The 14260-nt window shown below is 38.5% G+C and overlaps 1 protein-coding gene across 1 annotated transcript in view; it reads right to left on the bottom strand.

Moving 5' to 3' along the window:
* Positions 1-270: 270 nt before the first annotated feature.
* Positions 271-14260, bottom strand: part of LOC121917222 (guanylyl cyclase-activating protein 3-like) — a 28645-nt gene continuing 14655 nt past the window's right edge. Inside the window, exons 2-4 of the mRNA XM_042442977.1 lie at positions 4268-4417; positions 1429-1516; positions 271-407 (exon numbers count right to left, since the gene is read on the bottom strand). Of these exons, the coding sequence (XP_042298911.1) occupies positions 277-407; positions 1429-1516; positions 4268-4417 (369 nt within the window). The 3' untranslated portion in view covers positions 271-276. The remainder of the gene's footprint in view (positions 408-1428; positions 1517-4267; positions 4418-14260) is intronic.

Here is a 14260-nt window from a genome sequence, read left to right as displayed (position 1 = left end):
TTCCCCCCATTACAGGTGCTGATAGACAGTGCTTTATTTGTATTAAACTAAATAGTTTTTGTGTTGTAAGTAGACAAAGTTTTGTGTTCTTGCAGTGGCTGCCACATCCACTTGGAGGTAGGGGAAAACAGATGATGGACATGTCTGAATTGATAATTCCACCTGGAACTTCTTATGTGTTGAACAGTAGATAGGAAATGTAACATTTTGTGTTAATACTGAATAGGTTTCTTGCATTGTTCTTTTACTGCAAGTCCTCTTTGCAGTACCAAAGTATCAGATGCTGTGTCTTCTCCCACTTTGTATAACTTTCAGTACATTGGAAAGGTCAAAGCTCTTTGAAATCATTTCCAGGAGTTGTTCATCACTTTCAACTCCATTAATGAACTCATCTAAAGACAGTTCCCCTAAAATGAAAGCATAAAGATTTAGGAATTAATACAAGTGATTACAAGTCCTGTGCTTCTCAACCTTTGGTTCTCTATATGTTTTGGACTTCAGCTCCCAGAATTCCTAAGCATTGGTCATATTGGCTGGGACCTCTGGGAGCTGAGGTCCCAAACATCTAGAGGATGAAAGACTGACATCATGGTTAGAGACAGCAATGTTCCAAAATATCATGCCTTTGGGAAATTCAGAACTGGATGGGAGATACAACATTATATTATTGTAACAATTATAAAGCATCCATTGTGCTTGGGAAAATCACTGCCTTACTACATTCGACTGTTTCAAGGTAAAATGTTTCATGGAATTCCATCCTTTAAATTTTGCATGGCCTATAAGATGAAATCACTTTCCACATGAAAAGGAGCATGTCATGAGGCACCATGGGTCATATCCTGTGTCCTGTGCATGGCCAGAATCCTGGTGGTGACATACATTAGTATAAATTGTGGTTACAGATAGAGTGGCTTTTGGACAATGCAGAATGGACATACTGTACTTAGCTAGTGGTGGGTCTGCAGTTCTATAAACTGGAACTGTCATAGATGTGGAATAATGCACCAGTGCATCAATATGCATTCTATACTCTTTCAGTGCATTTCACTTTGCACTGTCAGATGACAGCTATGCACATTCAGCATTTCTCATATGGTGTGCTATGGTGGTACTCAGTATAATGACTGGGTAACACTAATAGAGTGTAACTCTGCCAGTGGCTATTTACACCACACTGAGATGATGTTGGACGTTGATCCCTTGCATTCAATTGGTTAACGAAAGACTTCTATATGGATTCATAGAGCTCCTTCATGTGAAAGGGAGTCCATGACTGTTACCAAATCTAAAACTCCTTTCACTTAGGGAAGATCTATATAGAACTGGTGATATGGAGATATATTTGAAGTATTTCTGAATCTTGTGCTGTGTGCACAGAGATTTTGGACCCAAAGGGGGAAGCCTCACCCCTGCATACAATCTTACCATCATTGTTTACATCTATCTTCTGGAATACCATGTTTGAGAATTCTTCAGGTGTCAATTCTTGGTTGCCATTGAGGGCTTGAATAGCCTGAAGACATAACAGAGCAAACATGTCAACATGTCTTCATATTACAAATATAAATGATAGTGGTTCTGCCACTCAGCATTTGCAGCATATGAGTGGGGTAGCAGATATGATTTCCAGTAAAATCTCCAGCAATGAAATCTGGAAATTAAATACATACAACAGAGCCTAAGGGATTAGGATCTAATTTGCATATCATTGAAGGCCCTATCAGCCCATGCAATTTATTCTGAAACACAACTACATTTTTATCATACCCTAGAGAATTAGGTCTTTCAGGATTTGCACTATGATCAGTGCTATTTAATTTCAGGATTAACCTGTACCGCTGTACGTACACGGTGACAAAGCTTACACAACTTTTCTCATCACAAATAAAATTATGTTTGAGTTAATCCTTCTAATGAAGTGAGCATCATAATAAATTAAGCACTAGCACCCTAAAAGTACCTTTGAGCAACTTGCTCTGCTTATGTGGGAGAGAAGTAGAAGGGAGCAATTTAAATAAAGAATATACATTCTCACTAATACAGGTTTTACAGATGTACTACAGATGATGTTATGCATCATGTAAAACATAATCAAATGAGCCATTCAAAAAATAAATGAGCACATCAGAAAGAAGACTACATTTAAGAAATCACACCATCCCATACACTATTATATGCTTTTTCAGAAAGTTTGTAAAGGCTATTGTAAAGGGAATGTTAGATGTTATAATAAGACCTGGAGTGTAGCGTTTATTTAATTATATAAAACATCATATTCCCATTTTCTAATATTTACATGCCATACGGTGTGGCTACCAGAAATGAAATACTGTACAATAAAACTATAAAACATAGTAAAGACAGAGGTGGTGGTTGTAGTGTGTTTTCAAGTCATCTCTGACTTACAGAGACCTTAAGGCAACCATTTCAAAGGGTTTACTTAAGCAAGATTTGTTTAGAGGAGTTTTGCTAGCGCCTTCCTCTGAAGCCAGCAGTCAAACCTTTGCACCACTCAGGCTCTCTAGACAAACAGCTAGATAACATAGGCCTACAAACTGAGGATCATAAAATCTTTTTTAAAAATGCATGCTAGTTTTATAAAAATTTGGCAGTCCAGATCCAAAAATAACCTCAGATTTGTTCTATCACATACAGCTTTTTCACAGTTTGTTCTGACGTTTCTGTCTTGTAATATGTGACTGAATGAAATGGTCTTGCGAATGGTAAGAAAGGGGTTAAAGTCTTCGATAAGAGACTTTTAAATCACTTCAATTTGCTGATATAAAGTGCAAAAATCTGCTCCAAAGTAGTAAAAGGAATTGCACTGGGAACATTAGTGTCCACACTTAATCAAAGCTGAGTTGACGACCTAATATTGAATTTATGAAAGAACTGTGTATGTTACAATTTTTTGTTTTTTTAAAAAAATTCAGCACTGAAAAATACATTAAAAACAACTATATTACTGAAAAAAAAAATTTTTTATAGCAGGCCTGTGTAATGTAATACAACATCACATAAAATCCAAGAACCAAATGCTTTCCCTAAACAGGAAACTCTTTGCCCTATGGTGAAAGATGATGTAAGAGTATAAGGTGTAAATGAAACATAAAAGAATTTTGTGTTTAGATTTGGGTCCCAACTCTGATATAGCTCATTATGTATGTATATGCAAATACAGCTATTCAAAAGTCAAAAAGAATCTGAAATCCCAAACACTTCTGGTCCCTAGCATTTCAGATAAGGGAGACTTAACCTGTACTATAGGCCCAATATAGACAGTGCAGAAATTCCGTCCTAGCAGGGCCAAAACTAGGACTGGGGAGCATGCAGCAACTGCATGCTCCCCAGCCCTAGTTCATATGGACGGTGCCATTTTGGAGGTGCACATCCATACGCGCGGCACACTCATGTTAACAAGCATGCACTGTGTCCAAATGGACTGGCATACGCCTGACATCACCGAGACGTTGCAGGGCGCTTGGGGCGCCCTTTCAACGTCATGGAAAGGAAACTCCCAAACAGAGCTACTTTTGCACGTGCGCATTGCTGGCGCAGCCTCTACATGGCTGCGCCAGCCATGTAAAAGAGAAAAGGGCCGGGCGTCCCCTTTCTCCTCTTTCTCCATGAAGCCCCATGGACACCTCTTTCCAGGCCTGGCCTGGAAAAGTGTCAGATTGGGCCATCTGGGCTGCTGGTGAGGCTGCCCTGGCCCCAATCCACCATGGAAAGAGGGGCTGCGGACCGCCCCTTTTCTGTGGTCTGTACTGGGCCATAGTCACCCTTCACCATTTGTGGGAGTTAGGAATGCAGGGCCCTGTGAAAGTGAAAAATCCACAAATATCTTCCCAGGTGGGGAGGTGGGGTGGCTGGGCCTGGCTGTGTGCAAATTCCCTTGCTCACTCAATCACTCACTTGTGTGGGAAGGGTATGGGACAGGGTGGGCAGTGGAGAAAAGGGAGATTCAACATATCCCTTTTCCTTTGCCTACCTATACAAGTGAGTGAAGGAATGCACACATGCTTCATCATTGTGCATCCCATCTCCACCCATCTACATGAGTGAGCAAGCAAGGGAACATGTACACGGCCAGGCTCAGCCACCCCACCAATTTGATTTTCTTCCAGTGACACCAGTGTTATCAAAGCCCATGTTAAATGTGGCATAGGGCAGTAGCAGAGGCAGTGGCAAATACAGTAATCTGAATAATCAAATCCATAAATGCTTAACCTGCTAATGTGGTGGGCCCACTATTTTTGCTTACCGAAAATATGCTTACGAGTTCTTTTTTGTCAATAGTTCCATTTCCATCAGCATCATATAGCTTAAAATACCATTTCAATTTCTGGTCAATTTTGCCTCGTAAGACCAGATTTATTGCAGCTATAAATTCCAAGAAGTCAATAAATCCATCCTGAAAAAGAAAGGAAAGGTATTTTGTAACCTGTATAGTCTTTTATTTATTCAGGCAATAACATTAATAAGTGCACCATTATCTGTAAAAAAGAGTACAGTTATTTAGAAAGCATGATTCAAAAGTCTGTATTTTGGTGGCCCTTTGTAAGGACAACCAAAACGGAACAACATTTACTGTTCAAGTTTTTGAAATACAGTACAGTGGGTCCTTGTTATCCGCTGGTGTTTGGTTCCAGGATCCCCCTGGATAATAAAATCTTTGGATGACCAAGTCCCATTAAATATAATGGCATAGCAAAATGATGCACCTTATATAAAATGGGAAATCAAGGTTTGCTATTTGGAATTTATACTTTTTTGAATATTCCCAAGCCGTGGATGCTTGAATCTGTGGATAAAAAATCTGTGGATAAGGAAGGCTTAGAAAACATGACATTTCATGTGGAGAAATACTGGATCAATAGCAACTTGTGCTGCTGTCAAAGAAAAAAAAAATCTACATGTGTATGTGAAAGAGAGAGAGAAAGAGAGAGGGAGAGGGGGGAGGGAGAAGGAGAAAATGTATGCCATGACTATGGATGTGTAAGAAATTTCTTTAACATACTTCCAATAGTTTACCTAGATGACATGGTACTGAATTTTATTAGTTCCAGCTAGATAGACTCATTGAATCAATGGCTGAATGGTGAATCAACAGATACTGTAGTTGTCTAAACTCAAGGTGCTTGTGGCATTTAAAATCCTAAATGTCTTGGGATCTTAATACTATGGGAGGACACAGGAGAAAGTTTTATATGCTGTGGCGCACTGGTTGTAGAATACTGTTCACTTAGAAGCCCAATTGGTAACAGTGATGGCTTCATTCTGGCACCACGTTGAAACTTTTTTTTTTTTAGTAAAAAAACCTTTGGGATCTAATTATTTTATTCATTTTATTCACTTACTCTTTCAGTGTGTACATTTTATATTGCCATCTTGTTTAATATGTTTTTAAAGGCGTTATCTATTACTGCATTAATTACTTGTAAATTACTTTAAATTGCTTGAATGGATTTCATTGTAGGTCAAACTGAGACATTCAGGTACAGGGCAGTTATAACTTTGGTAATAAATAAAATAAATAAAAATAGGTAAATCCAATTGATTCAATGGACTTACTCCAGTTCAGACTACCCAAAGGTTTCAGGCCATGGTTTACCAGTTCTACTGACATGTTATATTTTGACAAAAAGAAAAGAAGTGGTGAATGGAGTGGGGAAGAAACACGTTAGTCTTTAAACATTAGTGCAATTTAAATTGAGAAGTTTAAAGTATGAAGAAAAATGATATGACAATTTTAAGACAGGAATGCTCAGCAATCACTGAAAAGAAAACTTCTAGAGTACATGAAAACAAAAATGTAAATATCTGAATAATATGGGCACAGCCATATATATAGACAGCTTAGTCACAGAAGAGCTTCTTTGTAAGATTGTTCATGCTTTTTAAAAAATTCCAGCTATGTGTGTAACATTAATCAGTTTCAATACCTGTTGGAAAAACAGACATAAATAATTCACACCAATCTCAATAATTTCATAGTCTGAGTCTAGATATTTTTAATTACACCAAGTTTCTTATTAAGATATTTAACCACAATAATTCCGAAACAGTATGTGCCGACCAAGTTATGGACACTTTTGATATACAGTGGCCCCTTCCCTTATGTGGGGGATCCATTCTGGACCCTCACACATAAGGCAAAAAACGTGTATGCTCAAGCCTCACGGGCGCACCTTCCATTCTTTTTATTACAGCGCAGCTTCAGCATAAGATGAAAGCTGCATATGGGGCGAGCACACTGTAATTTGGCAATCTATGTTTTGGTGCTTTTAATCCAAGCATTGCTGCTTTTATTATTCTAATTAGTTAAATCCAGGCAAAGACACTGAAGCAATCTGCTATTGTAGAAACTCACAATTACATATTCAAGATTTTAAAAAAAAATCTGTAAAAACTGATTAATACCATGCAGATGAGGATTTGGTGCACACATAAAAGCAAACTTTTTGTGAAGGAGGAAAAAAAAAATAAGCGGTTCATATCTTTCTTTTAATAGGCTGTTCACATTAAGAAGTCACATTAACTCTTGCACCTTGAGATTGGTTTTCTTCATAAATATTTTTCTTTGCAATCTTACATTGTTTACTCAGAGGAACATATCACTGTATTAAATTGAGGCTTATTCCCAGGTGACGGTGCACAAGCTTGCAGCCTAGCTGAGCAATCCAAGCTTCATTATAATTAGTTAGGTGATGGTCTGAATTGGGGTGGGAATCATTTCCCCCTAGGTGTTGTGGAGTTGCAACTCCCAACTTTCATCACCATTGACTGTGCTGGGTAGGACTGCTGGGAGTTGCACTTAATATCTGGAAGGGTTTACAACACAATCCAATCTAAATCCCTTTACTAAGCCCAACTAAAGCAGATCTACTGAATCAATAGAATTAAGTAAGTGTTGATTTAACATTCACAAATCAATATAGTGGATCTACTGTAGTGTGGACTGCCAATTCAGTTTAGGCCTATATAATCTAATCTGTTGAGTAATGAGTGTCATATCATAAATTCCAGCTTAATGCCGCATTGAACAAATGTGCAGAAAATTATTACTTAGTTAAAAAAAAGAAAAAATTGTATTTGAGAGACAGTGATGGTCACAATATGCTCTGCTCTACTGCATATCATGGAGGAATAAAATGTCCTCCACTAAGATATTCTGTTATAGAAACTTTGTATGTTTATACCACTAACTGTAGTGCTATCTAGTGATTAGACAACATCACTAGATGAACTAACTGGCCCTTGTGGTCCCTCCCAACTCTAATATTCTAAGATACTGTGAATATATATATATACAATATAAACCACAATCTTACATTAGAGTTTTGTAGTATAAATCTCTGCTTCTGGAGTTATGCATTGAATATCACATGGGAGGCTTTCATGAGTAAATCTCCATGAAATCATCCAAAATCGTGAAAAAAGTGGGATGGAGATTCACACCCAAGTGCACTTCTCCTGTCAGTAGATTGTCATGGAGGTGTCGGCACTTGCTTGTCCTTGGAGCCGCCATTTGGCAATAACAGGATCTTCATGAGAAGTGTGCGGGGGTGTGAACCCCAATCGCGCTTTTTTCACGATTTTGGACCATTTCATAGTGATTTACTCATGATAAGCCTCCCTTGTGATGTTAAGCAACTGTTGTCTTAAACGGCAACTGGATGTGCAAGTAAAACACAACCAAATGTGCCTCTACATCTGCAGTGGCATCATAGATGCAACTCAGCTTCTGTAACCTTGAACTAAATGCAGATGTTGTACATTGGGCAAAAGATTTCCATAGGGGAACATATGCACGTGTAAAACATGAACAGGAATCCTGCATGTGATGTGTGTCCAAATGTAATATTTTAAAATACAGTTATGCCTATTTAGGAATTTAACCATATAATGAGGAATCAAACATACCAAGTTTATAGTGTACAAAATGCTTCCCAACTCTTTTGAGTTGAAACCAATAGAACACTCTTATTGCTAGCAAATTCTCCAATAAATATTCCAAATTCAGTAGTGAAGGGACACAGATCCACTAGACCCATTTGAAATTCAGTGACCAGTGCTTATTTTGCAAATATGATAAAGTACAAACATAGCTCAAGTACTGTATATACTCATGTATAAATCTAGGAATTTAGGGCAAAGGGCTACGAAAGGTATCGAAGAACCTTTTCCCTTATAATGTGTGGAAACTCTGCTTGTGAAATCAGTGACTGAATGATTTCTTGGCATACGGTTGATGGCTAAATTTACCTGGTGGTTTTCATGTCATGGGCCCGATACAGACGGGCCCTGAATGACGGCCTTGTCACGTGCTAGGGTTGCCTTGGGGCGGAGCGCCCACATGCCCCGCAACCCTAGCACGTAACTAGGGTGTTATCGCTGCACAGTGCTGTATAGATGGCATGCGCAGTGATGACGTCACTGCAGCACTGCGTCCGAATGGAGCAATGGAGCAGTGTTATGCTCGCGCTGCCGCAAGAACTCAAAAAAACAGTGCAGGGCATGCAGGGATGCTTAACAGATTTTAGCAATTGTAAGTATATGACAAACCAGTGACTGAAGCAGACTTGTTAAAATATAAGATCACAGTGTGTAATTTCATGTATACTCACTCTGCTTTTAAATGGATACCTCTAGGAACATTGTTTTTTTGTGGGTGGAGGTTCCAGCTGGATGTTTTTCCTGTTAATTTATTTAATAAAAACACCTTGCAAAACCTGAAAATAATTTTACTTGAAAGAAAATATAATGGTTTGAAAAGTATCAGATGCTGTTTTGTACATGTTCTCATAACTGTTGAACAGGATGCCAGCCCATATTTTTCTGTGTTTTTTGTTTTGTTTTTTTGCATAAATCTGTTTTTAAAAAGTCCTGTAGCATGAATAATAATCAAAAAGTATGGAGAAACCTCCATATTCTTGCATAATGGGCAGAAATATACTGAACATACTTATTCTTATATGTGATAACAAAATCAGTGAAGATTTACATTTTTGCTCAAAAACCAAGTCCTTGCACACAGCCACCAGAGTGTGTTGCATCCACTAAATGTCGAATGGGACATGGAAAGCATGAGGACATTATGCAAGGATAACGTAATAAGCTAACAAGCTTAACAAGACCATTATCCCTTTATATTTAGAACAGTGTTGATAATCCCCAGAATTCTTTAAGGGGTCGCAATAGAAATCATTCCAGAAATACTTTTTTAGGGGGGGAAATCTCAACATGTTCATACTGGAATGGTAAAACCCTAATGCCAGTGCTTTGCCTTTACAAATGAAGCTAATTCCTGGACATTTGTAGCCTCTTCATATAGTGACTGTTTCCAAGGGCCTAGTCCTGAGATGTGCAACTGGTGTTTTCTCAGGATTGTTTTGAACAGCAGTTTCCCACGTATTGCGTGGGCAGTTGCTCCTGAGAGTCCAAATAGACACAAGAGGGAGCTTTGCTATGCTCTTTCTTGTTTTTCCTTTTGAGAACCTCATAGGGGTGTCTTGAAGAACTGCGATATAGCCGATATATGTAATTCATTATATCAATGACAGTTATGTTTAATGAATTACTTTTGGAAAGCTGAAGGAGTTATTTAATTTAATTAATTAAGCTGAAGGAGTTAATTAATTAATTAAATTAATATCCTTTCTCCTTGTACAGGATCCAGTTGAGGAGAATGAATTTAAATTTGCATCCATGTCAGAGATGTAGCTGCTGGGGGTGGGATGGGGTTATTGATCCCAAATAAGAATTCTTTCACCCAAATGAAAATTTCCTTTAGTCAGGGGTAGGCAACCTTTTTGAGCCGGGGGCCGGGTTGCTGTCCCTCAGACAACTGGGGGGGAGGGGGCCAAGCCAAAAAATAAATAATGTAATAATTTTTTTGAAAAAAAATTAAATAAATAAATAAACCGAGACAAATGTAGGACAACATTTTCAAATGGTGGACATTTTTTTTAAAAAAGTGGAGGACACGCAAAAAAATTTGCTGATTTTTTAAAAAATGTTAATATAAATGCATGTTTCTGAGGCTTCTATAGACAATTGCCCTCCAAAGGCCCCGGCGGCAATCGGCGGCAGGACTGGGCTGGGGCCGGTCCCAAGGCCTCGCCGAGCCGCATCTGGCCCGCGGGCTGCAGGTTGCCTACCCCTGCCTTTAGTCCTCAAATTTCTAGCTTTCCAGAGAGTGTAACCCTGAAAATCTTTTACACTTCAGACTCTTATAACTTTTGTGTTCACATTTCCTTGCCCCTTTCCTTTGGACACCAAGGCTGTGTTTCTAAATGTTCAACCTATGTTTAATGCAATGCTAGAAAAAATTCATAGAGTAGGCCGAATTCTTATTAGAAAGCCAACACCTAGCTCTCCCTCCCATAGCTAGATCTTTACAACCAACTGAATAATTGTTTATATGTGGAACTTACAACAAGAAGCATGAGAATGTCGATGCTTTACTAGCTTTAAACACAAGGTGACCGAAAAATGATTTATCTCCCATTTTTAAACATTTAAATAAGGGCAGCACAAAATGTTGTTGCCTTTTCCTGTGGGACACCAACAGAGCCCATAACTTTCTGTCCTGGCTCATATCAACAAATAAACAGAGTTATTTAATGTGTCTCAGTTCTCTGAAGTTACACAATTGAGCAAGGATTAGAAGTTACACAGATGCCTTGTTTAGATTTGTATTAGATCTCTAGTTCTGAGAAGCTTCCTAAATCTCTAATACTAGCCATAGAGGGCTGGGAAGGATCTTTTGCATGCGTACTATTTTAAAAATAAAAGAGAGAGAGAGAGAGAGAGAGAGAGAGAGAGATAATGAGAATCTCTCCTCTTACTCTCAAATAAAAGTGATGACACAAAATAGCAAAATTACATACTAAAATGGATAATTTAACATGTCATGAGGACCAAAATCCCTCTACTAAAGTGCTGTTGGAGGCTAGAGTGGCATTGTGCGTTGAGTGTTGGACTACGACTCTGGAAACCAGGGTTTGATTCCCAGCTCAGCCATGAAACCCACTGAGTCACCTTGGGCAAGTCATATGCTCTCAGACTTAGGAGACAGCAATGGCAAACCTCCTCTGAACAAATCTTGCCAAGAAAATCCCACAATAGGTTTGCTTTAGGGTCCCCATAATTCAGAAATAACATGAAGGCACACAACACACACAAGGTGCTGTTAGCAAATAGCACACTGGAAATGTGATGGAAAGAAGCAGGAAAGCAGGAACAGCAGTCCCTTACTCCCTTGCCTTTGGGTTTTGAACAATTCTTTACCTCTTTCTTTGCTTGGCATTCTACTTATGTTGTTTATACAGACTTGATATCAATGGTGGATCCGTTCTGGACACCCCCATGGATACCAAAATCTGTGAATGCTTGAGTCCTGTTGTCCCCAATGGTTGCACATGCACAAGGCCATGCTGTCATTAGGGACAGCCCCCATTGTGCCAGTGGTGGCGCATGTGCATGATCACACTGCCATTAGAGATAATGGGACTTGTTGTCCCTAATGGGGGCATGGCCGCATGCATGCAATGCAACTGGGAATAATGGAGGCTGTCCCTAATGGTGGTGCAGCCACATGGCTGCGCCGCCAGTGGGAAGAACTTGGGCTTGCTGTCTGTGGATGGTTGAATGTGCGGATGGCAAGCCCGTGGATACCGAGGCTCCTTTCATTTTTGTCCCCTCACCTCCATGGCAAGGCAGAGAATTAACACTATAGCAAACCCTGCATTATTTCCCTAATGTGTTAGGTGAGACATAAGCTGGAATGCCAAATAAGAGCTATTACCTGGCGTGTAATAGAATAGTGAGTCATCATTGACAATCTACGTTTCCCTTGAATTCTGTCTCTCTGTGACATCCAAATATCATCAGCGTAAATTAACTGCAGCTCTAGAATAAGCATTGCATTAAAATACTGACTATAATTTTAGAATTACATAGCTACCTATTATCTAAACACAACATCATTAAAATCCAACTAGTCATAAAATGCTGGGATCTGGGCAAAACTGAGTTTCACAAAATATGTAACAAGAAACAGAAAAACAATTACATATTGTACATTTTCAAGAGCCTCTGACTTTAGGATTAACCTAATTGTAAGTCCAGCTGTTAGTTACCATTCTCAACAAGGTTGTGGACTGGCTACTGAGTCTATGGCATTAAACAACAACAGGAATAGAGTTTCTTTCAGTAATAACTGAACTGAAATATTCAGGATAAATAGGAGGTATGCAGACAGTCCAATATAAAAATAATGGTATAAATGAGTTGTTTGTGCACAGGTAATATTTTCCCGTTGTTGTTGTTGTTGTTGTTTTAAAAAGATTCTCTCCCCACCTCCCAGGGTGGCAGTGGAGCAGTTTCACATTTCTTCTCAGATTTTCTTTTTCTAGGGTAGTACAGATAGGGCCTGTTCTATTTTATTTTATTTATACATACCTTGCCTTTCTCCTGACAAAGGACTCAAAGTGGCATATAAAAATTTGAAAACTAAGTCCAGCTAAAATCTTATTTTACAAAAGTTAACCTCCCCAGCTAATTCTATTTAAAAACACATAGTTTAAGACACATTTTGAAAACATAACTAAAAGGGGGGGGGGAGCACAACACACCATATTCAAAATTAACTTCTGCCAAATAATGTAGACACCAAAGATCTACTTAAATAAAAAGGGCTTTGCATGCAGGTAGAAAGAGAGCAAGGGCCAACACCTCTTATGGAAGGGAGCTTTGTAGCCTGGGAGCAGCCACTGAAAAGGCTCTCTCACAAAGGAACAAAGGAACTTGAGCATCCACAGATTTTGTTATCTGGGGGGGGGGGGGAGTCTGGAATGGATCCCCCGCAGATACCGAGGGCTGACTATAGTTGTGTAACCTGAAGTCATATCTGACTTATGGTAATCCTCGGGTAAAGGTATGATGGGGTGTCCTTGCTGAAAGGGAGTTTGTCTTTGCCTTCCTTTGAGGTGGAGAGAGTGTGATCACCCATTGGAATTCCATAGCTTAGTAGGGATTTAAACCCTGGTCTCCAGAGGCATAGTCCAATACTCAGACAGCACTGGCTTTCCTTCTCCTGTGGCATGGATTTCTTGGAATAAATGCTGGAGTGCAGTTGGTCTCACTTAACACAGCTTTACATTGCAGACCTATGATAAACATACATGAATTTATGCAAATCTGTCTTTTTGGAGGTGTGCAGAGGGAAAGATGTGTTTCCTTTCTGGTGGGTGATAATTAAGGGGCCACTCCATTTGTGTTTATGAACAAGGAGGAACTCATAAGCAGAATTACAGTAGCTTCCAATCTAGGCATCCAAGTTACCCTTGTTTTTTAAATATAAAAAGGAATAAATTTGATAAATGATCTCTATATTTCAACATGAAATATCATTTATCTATAGCCAACAACTAATTCACACTTGCACAAAGATTATAAATCTGTCAGCCTAGACAGTGTTTTAGGCTCAAAGCTTAAGACGACTAAACCATCCCCTTTGCCTTTTAAAACACTTCTTAAGTAGCCTTAGTATGATAGGAAGAATAGGCTAATATTGGGTCTGGCCAAGTGGTGGATTCCAACAGCTTAAATAAAGTAATCCAAATATTCCTTACTAAATTTATCCAAAGACGAACAAGGCAATAGCTGAGATGAATGTAAACATTCTATACAATGACAATTTTAAAATTAGCTAGAGTCTTGCCATCTAGTTTTTGCCTTTTTGTGGAACTATATTATAAATAAAAAGAGTATGGACAGTGATAGAAAAATGTAAGCAATCTATTCTTGTTTACCTAGATGCAAGTCTTACAGAAATTAATATAGGATTGACAGATGTTCAAAATGCCAATAAGCACAGCAGAAATTTATGCTATGCAGGGTGGATATTTAGGAAATAGCTGTTACCAAGTTTGTGTTCTATCAAATACCAAAACATCAAAGGAAAATATTCATTTCAGTAAAACTAGACATATATTTCTCTGCAAATTAACATATTGTCAACATTCATAAATTAGATGATAACAGACATTTTTGTGTTTATGAAAGGCCCTCATTCCAAAATACAATATTTTTTGGCACCGTAGGAGACTTTTTTTTTTTTTAAAAGAGAGACACTTGCAATTCCTTTAAGAGACAAGGTTTCTGGTCTTCAAATAAAGGTCATACCTTATAATCAGTGACATCTGGCAATGCAAAATTAACAAGATTTATTTTTGAGTAGAAATTTAGC

Source organism: Sceloporus undulatus, unplaced genomic scaffold (assembly GCF_019175285.1).
Source record: "Sceloporus undulatus isolate JIND9_A2432 ecotype Alabama unplaced genomic scaffold, SceUnd_v1.1 scaffold_13, whole genome shotgun sequence".
NCBI lineage: Eukaryota > Metazoa > Chordata > Lepidosauria > Squamata > Phrynosomatidae > Sceloporus > Sceloporus undulatus.
Note: the sequence above shows the minus strand (reverse complement) of the source record. Positions and strands in the feature narration are given on the sequence as shown.